At 28.0% G+C, this 11,440-nt stretch overlaps 1 protein-coding gene across 1 annotated transcript; it reads left to right on the forward strand.

Moving 5' to 3' along the window:
* Window positions 1-1,585: 1,585 nt before the first annotated feature.
* On the forward strand, window positions 1,586-3,371 carry LOC111031988. The gene is made up of 4 exons (XM_022312144.1): window positions 1,586-1,775; window positions 2,181-2,440; window positions 2,504-2,715; window positions 3,168-3,371. Exons 2-4 carry the CDS (start codon window positions 2,418-2,420, stop codon window positions 3,278-3,280), a joined length of 348 nt encoding a protein of 115 aa, XP_022167836.1. The 5' UTR covers window positions 1,586-1,775; window positions 2,181-2,417; the 3' UTR covers window positions 3,281-3,371.
* The last annotated feature ends 8,069 nt before the right edge of the window (window positions 3,372-11,440 follow it).

The following is an 11,440-nucleotide window of genomic DNA, read 5'->3' on the forward strand; positions in this document are numbered from 1 at the left end:
TGAACAATTCGATATCGATTTTGGTTTTCGTCCTTAGTTTAAATAAAATATCTTTAGCTTAACTAAATATTTTTTACTCCGTGAAACCGTGTGTTTATCGTCGACGAAGATCGCAACGGTAAGTTATCGGTACCTACCAACTTATTGTATTATAGCAAAATATACGAACATTAGCTGCGTCGTACCCAATACCCATGATTGAAATATACGTGTGTACTGTGTACGGACTAGACAACATAATATGTGGGTGCGACCTATTCTTGATTAAAAGCATGACAAAATAGAATCTATTTTGTCATGATTAAAAGCTATAATCTAATATTATATACAATATAGAACATAAACATTGATATTGACTGATAACTCATTCTACTATAAATAAATAAATATGGCTATGTCGCCTATTAATATAACACCATAATAATATGTGGAACGTGGTATTATCATATTTTCATAATTTTATCAGAAAATAATATTATTTTTGTGTGTACGGACTACGAATAACCAATTGCCAATAATTGGTCATTAGCGCACAATCAGTTATACACTATTACAATATTGCATTTGCATGTATAGCCCCCTACGCTGTTTTACACTTTTGTAATATTTATTAGTTGGGTTCGTATTATTCGTATCGAGTTCGCTGTTGTCTGCTTGACGTTCCTACAGATTGTTAATAATTGTATTGCATCAGGTTGCAGATTTAGAAGAACCAATTTACCCTGGCCAAATTATCAAAAATATTTTAAAGTATTAAGAGTCATTGAGGATAATTTTTTTTACAAGAAGCTGAAAGTGAAGTGCTCAAGTTGTGTCGATACAAAGTGTTACAAGGTGGATTCACGTTCAAACTCTAATATAAGAAAACATTTAAGCTTAAGTACAATGTTAATTTCATACCTGCCTATGACAGTTGACCCATCTAATATCCTGTATGTTAAATTAATTTTAAATACCACACAAATACCTAATAAATTACAAAAATGAGCTAAAATGGTTTCATACCAGCAGCTAATAATAAAAAAAAAAATTACAAAAATACATAAAAAACAGTGGCGCACAGCTTTTTAAAAGTTAGATTTCAAGTGCTTAAAATGCATCATAGATCCCATTATTCTATATTATATATTTTCCTGGGCCCCCACAAGTCATCTCAGAGGGGCCCAGTATTCTTGTGTATATGAAATAAAATAAAATAAATAACCCCCTCCCCCCTCAAAAATAAATCCCAGTTGCCCCACTGATCAAAAAATGTAAATTATTTATCAAAACTTATAATGTTAAGTAAAAGGTTATATTATTTCATTTTTTATACAGATACAACAGTCAACTCTATTAGAGAAAATTGATCACATTGATAATGCAGCGAACAAAAACACTTTAAAGAGATGCAATTATGGATCATTGAAGTATAATGTTAGTAGTTCTCTAAAACAATCAGATAAAAATAACCAGTCAAACAACCAGTTTTAGAAGATTTTTTGAACAACAAAAAATTAACTAGTCAAAGTAAGAATGTGTAATGTTCATTTTTATTTTTTATTTTACCTATTAATAAGTTTTTAGTTGCAGCATTAATAAAAGTAGTTGATATTTACATGACTGCATGACTGTATACTGATACATTGCTAGTGAACGATACAGTTGTTAATGATTTAGAAAAAATCGGTGCATTCAACTTGAACATTCTAAATGATGAAGACCATGATTTGCCATATGCATTACTAAAACACCATTGATGTTGTGCACACACAATAAATTTAATAGCAACAATGGTAATTAAACATTTATTTAAGTAGATAATCTAATATAGTTAAATTATAAAATACTAAAAATATTTTTATCGAAAAGAATATATTTTGAGTAATTATAGTGATCAGGACAAAACTATTAGGTAGTAGGTTTAACACTTAATACTCATAATCAAATTTGTATGAGTTGTAATACATTTAAAAATTAAATTTTTCTTTCAATTTAAATGATAAAAATATATGAAAAAAAATATTCTAAGATATAAGTATGAATATGATTGGCATTAACTATTTTCTATTTATCTATACCCAAATTTCAATTTAAAATGTCAATAAATTATGTTTGTTTAATTTTTTATTATTAATTAAAAATTTGTACAAATTAAATACAAAATAAGATAATTTATTTGTATAACTTGTTTTTTCTAGGACTTTAAAAAAGCTTTGTCTAATCTTGCATAAAAAAAACAGTCAAGAAGTACTTTTGCCAAGTCTACCGCTTTGTGGAACAAAGAAAGTCGCTCAACTAAGTCACCTGATTTAGTTAAACAAAATCTTGGTGTTTATTTAATTACACCCAACGAGACACGTTGGAATTCACTGTAAAATGTAGTGGTACTGCTTAATAAATAAATTAAAAATAATGAAACTAAGTTTAGAATAATAATGGACGAATTGGCTATTAGCAGGTTAATTGTAAATCCTAAAAAAATATTAATTATTTTATCTTTAATTTTTATGAATATTTTCAGATTTGAAAGAAGTGATATTGATTTCATGTGTCAACATCATACAATCATGGGGCCAATTTCAATAAGCTTGGATTTACTCCAGGGTGATACTAACATGTACTTTGGTCATCTCCTACCTACAATTGAAGGAATAATTTATAAATATGAATCAATGACAAGTGATCAAACAGTTTCTGATTATATGAAACTTCTGGTGACTGCCATACTTAATGGTATGTAATAATTAATATTTTTTAAATACATTAATCTTATTTAGCCAAGTACTTAAATTGTACACATTTAATTTCTTTTCGTTTTAGCTGTTTTTGGTTTACTTTATTGGTTTATTTATCCGTTTTATTTGGTGGTAAAGAGATATAAGTGAAGTATTTGATATGTGCTGCAATCTAGTAGCAAATCACTTAACCTCCAAACAAAAATGATATCTTTATTAGAAGAAAATGGGTTCAAGCGCACCTATACCTGTTTTCCAAAGAATGTCGCTTATACCTCTTGGGTTCTAGACGCCTCATATAGTATTTCTTTGTTCTTACAGTCTTACTGATGTATAATGTAAAATTTTAATCAGCTGATCTATTATTTATATTTATATTTTTGTGCAGTACATTTATATACTCATGAGCTAAAATAAACAAACTTCAATGATAATAATTTTTTTTTTTAGGTATGAAAACAAGGTTTGCAGATTATTTGATAGACAAATTTTTAGTAACTGCTGCAGTCTGCCACCCACTATTTAAAAAAGTTTGGATTAAAAATGATATAAAAAACAATTAGAAGATAACCAAATGAAAGATAATTTATCTACCTTTTTTACCGGGTCACTAAATTCCCGAGAGGAAAAATCAACAGTTAGTGATGAAATAGAAGAATTTTTGGGCACATCTCCAACAAAGACTTTAGAATGTTTGCATAAATTACCCACTATCAAAAAAGCAAGATTAGTTGAAAACTTCTTATACTATTAGTAGTAATGTTACAAAAACATTTGTACTTTGTTTTCATGTATTTGTGAAGTACAACACTCCAGTACCTAGCAGTGCATCAGCAGAGAGTGTTAAGTGTTGGTGGTGCAAAGAACAAATATGATGGATCAGTATTTTGAACAAACAATGTTGCAACACTCTAATGTTCAATTAATATAATATATTATAAATGATTCAGAATTAAATTGATTTTTTTGTTTTGTATTTGAAAATTATTGGTATAACCCAATGTAGGTAAACAAGGGAGAAAATAATAATTTAAAAAAATATCACAATATACTATCTAATATTATGTAGGTTATTTTATTTGTTAAGAATCTATGAATTTCTTTTTGAAGTCTATGCAATTAATATAATATTTTGTGGTTTTCAGTTTATATGGGTCTTCTGTTGTTCATTTTTATACCAATTTTTTAGAGCCATGCCAACACATGAGCAATATTCTTGCGGATTTAGTTTTAGGAGACAAATTCCGGATAACATATATAATAAATGTTATTATTTGTACGAAGAAAAGTGTTAAGCTGAAGATTTTGCTTAAATATCATTCAAATATAATGTAGGTATTTTCTGTATAAAAATTAATACTGTATTGTAATGGTGTTTAAGTTAATGTATTAGATGGTGCTGATCCAATACAGCTAAATAAAAAAATCCAAACACTGCAAGTACTTTTAAATTTAACAATGGCTAAAATGTAGAAATATTTTATTTATTGTTTATTTACATGCTTAGCTAAATAAAGGTGACAAAACAGATCATAAGGTATAAGACAGGTATTAAACTTCTTAAAAAAATAAAAATATAAAAAAACATTGATAATTTCTACTTATTAACATACATTTACATTAGAGTCAATTACTGTTTTTGATAAAATATATGCTACCAACAAAGTTTTGGTGTTATTTTCTATAAGCCAAGTATTCAAACGTCATTTGTTTATTTTTTGGAAATATTTGTCTCCAAGTTAGATAAAGGTATTCAGCTTGTTAATAACAATTAACTTCAGCTACTTTTGACAGTTGATGTACAAAAACATAGTATTTTATAAAACTACATCATTCAATAATCCTACAAATATATTAATACATATTACAAATAAAACATTTTTAAAAAACAAACAAACAAATTTTTTATTTTTTACAAGATTAAATTATATCATTTCACTGTCCAGCAAGTTGTCCATATTATTCTATTGATAAATATCTGATCTTTAATTACTCTATATAGTTTGTTGGCTAATATTATTACTTTTTACTTAACTCTATATAGGATGTAGATGATTTTTATTTATTGTCATTTTGATATGTCAACAAAATAATTTTTTTTTACATTATTTAAATTGAAATTTCATCTATTAAAACGAAAAATGGAAATATTGACTTCTTGGATAATGGATATTTCCATTCTTATGAATAATTATTTTGTATTCAAACCTAGTTTACTAACTTAAGACTTATATTAATGTTTGAACTAGAATTAAGTGATTTGATTTAATTTTGTACAATTACGATAAGAAACAACTCATTGAATATTTGACTAATCGACTAATGATTCCACAAATAAAACTTAGGGGGTCACAAACAAATGAACAAGTTGACTTATGATTCTGATGATGAAAATATTCACTGAATCAGTTCATCAAAGTAATTAGTAAACATGTTGTATCTTGACTACTCAACAATGAATTCTTCAGTTCATATATCTGAAGTTATATTTCGTTACTTTAATCTACAGTTAAGTATTTTGCTTGTATTGAATGACAAACCTTAACTAAAAAATATGTATAATTTTATTTTCAATTTCAGCTATATAATTTTTTTTAATAAGGATATAAAATCACAGTTTTTTAATAATTTATCCATTATTTATGTGTCTATATCGTATAACTAATGTACTTACTACTGTATACTTAAAATATACACAGATTTTAACAAGTATATGCAATTTTTAACTGTTATATGGCTTATAAGTTTGAGAAAATTTACAACTTATGTTAATTTATGTACGTTTAGGAAACTGCCTTTAAAACAAAAAATATTACGAATAATTGTACAATTACAACAACGTTGTTCAACATATAATTAAAAGCATTAAACCGTATTCAGCATTAATTGTTACATCTTAATGTTATTGGAAATGCATATCACTTGGATCATGCGTTACTATATTCAGCATGGTACGATGTGACATGTGACTTATTATTAAGGTACTTAATTTAACAACTTTCTTGGCATTAACTAATTCAAATTGGTCTAGTAAATTCATGTGTACCTAACTAACAAACCTAAAATGTTCATGATTTTTTTTTTTAAATACTACCTATTTTAAAAAATATCCACAGCGACCTCTGCAAAGTATAAACTATACTTGTTTTACTTAATTTGTACTTTGTAGGGTAAGTTTTTAAAATATAAAACAATTAGTATAGGTTGGTACAATGGAAGCGATACATTTTTTTACCCTTGTCACTTACCTTTATGTGGGAGCCTTAGTTAGGCACCTACACGGCTGTATACATATATTATTTTTTACACTAGAGTATAGTAGACAGTAGTATAATATGACCACACAATTTTGTAGCAAATAGGTACGTCGGTGACTGCACACTATTATAGAATAATATTGTTTAATAACATATTAATGCCGAGCCCAGAAATAATATATAGGCACGATTAAAGTATACATTTTTTTATTACTTCTGTAAATGTCAAAGCTTAATTTCAAGTCTCGACACTTCTAGAGTTTTATGTTAAATTATAGTTAAACCTTTAAGACTAAAAACAATATTGTTAGATGCCGGACGTAACAATTGACTCTCGACAGTAGTGTATCTAAAAATCTAAATGGCCTATACTCAGAGTGCCGTGTTCTGCATTGTATAAATTTAAACACTCCCAATAATATTCTGTTTCGGAATTTGAAATAAAAAATGTATCGTGTAATCCAAAGAAGTCAAAAACTCGAAAACTGATGACAACATATTATATTATAATACCTATCATCTATGGCAAAAGCCGATCGTCGACACTCACCGGAGACGATTCGCAATTCTAATAATTTCATTGAACAAAATGAATTGTGTATGGCAACAGTAAACATTTACTCACAAATTTCATTTTACTCTAGTAATTTTTATAAAAAATCTCGATTTTGTCAATTCGGATTTAGATGAAGGAAGAAGTTGCTCGATATGGCGCCTTGCTACAGCTATATATTACCCGAATAGTCGAGTATACGTAAGTTTGATTACTTATTCTTTTGGGGCTTAAATATTTTACTTATTAGTCTCAAAATTAAAATTTGATTTGCTACCCGGGTGAAGTAGGGGCATATTTTTTATTCCAGAGCGCGCAACACAAAAAAATACGGTATCACAAACGACCACGGCATATCCAGGTCGCAGAATAATAACATAATTATAAAATTAAATAGATATAAATAGTGTTGTACATATTAGTCCTATTACAGTAGAACAGTATACGGTAGTCCTTATGTCCTGCAAAATTCAACAATTTTTATTTTTAGTTTATATAAATGTAAAGTAATATATGAATATTACTATGCCGTCGGCTTGTGGTTAAACTAGCGTCTAGCGACGCCGGCGTACATCAAACATCACATTATTTTATAAAGCTGGAAAAATCGCTGTGCTGAATATTGAATATCCATCGGAAATTAAATAAGGAAATTTTAAAATTTAAATATTCTCGAATAGCTTAAAATATACCTAACCAATGCACTCAAAATGAATAGGTACGTAAAAAATTTATTATTAATTTCGTGCTCGACAGAATTCAGAGAAAAGATTTAACTTGGAATTTTACAAATTATAGTTGGTTAGTCGGTAGTCGGTACACGGTAAATGTGATGTATAAGGCACTGAATACCTATTTATGTTAAATCTAATATGTAATAATCACATTTATTTACAATAAGATTTGTATTTACTAACTCATAAAAAAAATGCCTGTGCTTTGAATATTTAAACACCACCTTAATCAATTATTAAATAAAAATAATAGGTACTTTATAAATTGTTGTAATTTAAATTTAAAAATTATAAACTATTTTGGTTATTGTTATATCTCATTTCATTATCTTAATGATCAAATCTCAAACATGGACCTCTTTGATATAAAAATTTGTAATATAATATCTATCTATGGTTTTAACATATTGACGTAGTATAAATTATAATGCAATCCATGTCATATTTCTAAGTAGTTACATTAGTTACAAAGACGCAATCGATCTAAAATTTCAGTTAGCAAAGCAAAACTTAAGTTCAGTCATAGGTATCTGATTTATTCCGCAGTTCACACACAATAATCAAGGATTCCGCCGAAGCCCGAAAGCGTCGATGTTTAAAGTAATTAATTTTGGTTTCATATTTTTTTGGTGATTAAATTTACTTTTTATACTTCAAATTGTATTTGTTTGCAAAAAAGCTCAAAAATTCAATAAAATGCTCTTGATAGATATTTTGATAGATATTGACAATATTAGTTGAAAAATATTTAAAATGCATAGGCAAGATTTTTTTTTAATGAGCATTTAATGTTTACATTTTAACAAAATCATATGAAATGTACAAATGATTTTATAATTTATATTTTTTGAAATATTCAACTTTTGTAGGTTAGGGTTTAAAATTCAAAACAAAGTTCCAAGCAAATAGGTTTTCTGTTATTAAAAAATCAAAAAAATATTATCACAGATTTTTTAAGTTCAAATGTGAACCAAATTAAAGATTCAATTACCAAGAATAATGATTGATGTTATTTTGTTGTAAATTAAAAATAATATTCGTGGGTACTTGAAACTTTTAAAGTATATTCTTATATTTTATAGGTACCCACAATGACTTTTCAAACATACTATTTTTTAAAATTAATTTAATCTACTGCTTACTGCTTAGTACTAATACTTACTAGTAAAATAAATTACTTTAATCACAATAATATCATCGAATATACTATATTAAGTAATATTAAAGACTGACAGACCGTCTTCTTTCAGAATCGTTTTTCGTATAGGTACAATGATTTTTCAACGTTGAATTCAAACTTAACATCACCCATTACAGTGACCAACTTGTAACCTAATGTACAGCAGAGCGACCTCCACATACCAAATTTTTTTAAATTTAATTTTAAATATCTTAACATTTTTAACTAAATAGTTATTTTTAATCAAATCCAAGTTGCATAGTTTGTTTATAGAAAACTAAATAATAAATATAGTAAAAATTATTATTATTGATGATGCATACGTATAACATCAACCTTTACTTTTTATTATTTTAAAACAAGAAAACTAGGTATAACCTAGTAAATAAAAAAATAAGTTAGTTGTAAGCAGGCGCGGACTGGCTGGGATGCTGGGATGCTACAGCATCCCTTGCCCTAAAATATATTTGCCCCTATCGGTATAAATGTGCCCACCTAAAATTAATCTGAATTTTGAAGGAGAAGGTTAAAATTCTCTGATAAAATCATAGGTAGATGTAGATCTATTATTTATGTAATAACTAATAAGTAATAACTATAATAATCATAAAGAAAAAAGAATACATTTAAAGTAGGTAGCCAATAAGAAGATAGGTAAATTAGTTTGAGCAACTTTTTATATGCATTAAATATACTTTCTTAATTTATTATTAACACAATCTTTATAAGAGGAACTTAGGTGTAATTGTTATGGGGCGGAGAGTTGGGGGGGGGGGGCAAAAATTAATCACAATTTACTGACCCTTAAGTTTGCCGTTGCTTAACCTTGCCTTGCTGTTGTAATTTGGCACCTATTTACATTTTTAACGTATTTACAATATTTTATTAAAACAAAAGAAAATGTTAAAATATTTTATAAATAACCTATTATTTAAAATTTGTTTTATTTGCCCTTTAAATTATATAGCATCCCGCGCCCTTTTTTACCAGTCCGCGCCTGGTTGTAAGTTTCCAAATCAATTATAACTTAACTGAATTAAAAACTAAATAAGGAGAATTATTAACTTAAAACATTTTGAAATGTTTCATATCGACTTAACTTAACTCCATTAAAATTTTTCATTAACTAACCCAGGGTTGCAGATATTATTATACTAAATTATTTTTACATGTAGGTATTCACATAACATATTATCTAACTCTAATTTATTGTAATAATTATTTATTTTCTTAAACACAATATTTCAGGAATAAATATATTATAAATTAATTAACAATAAAAATAATTGATTTGAACGATATTTATAAAATATTGAAATAAAATAAACCCACTTCCTAATAAGTAATGGTAACTATAGTCCCTGTGTATTATACTATTATTAAAATAAAAATGAACCAGTAGCAGAATTCTAGTAGATAACTGACTTGTGCCTAGTGAAGAAATATGACTTTTGTTAGGTATAAAACTTATACGTTCTTGAATAAAAGAGTTAAAACACAAATTAACACATAATAACTACGTATAGGTAAGATACAATGTAAACCTTAAAGAGATTATTTTAGGTATGTAATATCTGTGATTTCTAATAACAAATAGCTCATACGTATTTTGTTGAACATTTTACTTTATAGGCTGCGTTTTTTTCAGAGATAGTATTCGCCAATGAAAAATTTGCCAATTTTAAATACTATGTCAAATTATGCAGTGTGAAATGTGTAGACGTGAGTGTTTCAAAGTCTTAGTTGTATAGCAGAAAACATGTGGTATGTACTTTTTATTTTTCAGTAGATTTATTTGATATTGTTAAATGATCAGAGTATGTATTGCCCCCAACTTTTCAATTTAATTGTATTGCATCTACTGGTATAACGCTATTCCAGCTATCAATAAAATTATGATAAAAATTATGAAGTTGGTCAAGTATGACATTTTATTATTTTTTGTTTTAAATTTTTTTTTTGTAATATTTAAATATTTTCACCGATTATCAGGTACGATGACCTGTAGGCACTATAGAGACTGTGTGTGAGCGCGAGAGATAGAGTGAGAGAGAGAGGTGCCGTGATGGAAAAAAAGGGGAATATATATATAGAGAGAGAGAGAGAGACTGAGTGAGAAAAGGTGGATTGGTGGGAGGGAGAGAAAGGAGAGAGAGTGAGAATTGCAGGGAGGGAGAATAGGAAGTGTGGAGGTAGAATAGTTAGGTTAACAATGTCGAATACGTAGGAAAAGTTCTTGAATTGCAAACGCCATTAGACCAATCAGTTGAAAACTACCTAGTGACAGGTTGAAAACCTTGACTTATGGGATAGAATAAAAAAATCAGTAGAGGATGTCAGAGCACTGTTTGCTCTCTGTACCCCACGCACAACAATTGTTTTGTTGTGCGTAGGACATAAAGAGCAAACAAATAGTGCGTAGACATCCTCTCAATAGTGTCATCAAGTTGAAAAAAAAGTAAGAACAGACGTCATAAAAGACGTATTTCTATGTCAAACCATAGTTGTTCGGTATTCATATCCGTTTGCCAACAGACAATGTTTGACACACCACCATTAGTTTATGCCGGCCCGTCAAACCCGACGCGTAACTTTGTCGTTCTACTAAAGTTGTTTATTACATAAGCGTCGTGTCTGTGTGGTGGATAAAACATTTCGTGTCATCGATTGACTGCTTATTTTCGCCGGTATCATAAACGATCTTCCTTCGTCAGTGAAATTATGCTTCAACAATGGTTCTTCCATTTTCCAAAATAAATCTATTTTGTTACATAACAAATGTTGTTGAGAAGAAAGTCAATATTGCCCGGATACGTAAATGAAGGGTATGCGACATTAATGTGGTCGGGAATGCTTACAATTTTAGTTTGACAATAAATCTGACATCCACATTTTCAGCGAGGTTTTCTTTAAAATGTGTTTTGCACGGTCTTTCTTCGTCAGTGCAATTATGCTTCGACGATTTTTCTTCCATTTTCCAAAATAAATCTATTTTGTTC

The sequence above is a fragment of the Myzus persicae genome, unplaced genomic scaffold, assembly GCF_001856785.1.
Source record: "Myzus persicae strain clone G006 unplaced genomic scaffold, MPER_G0061.0, whole genome shotgun sequence".
NCBI lineage: Eukaryota > Metazoa > Arthropoda > Insecta > Hemiptera > Aphididae > Myzus > Myzus persicae.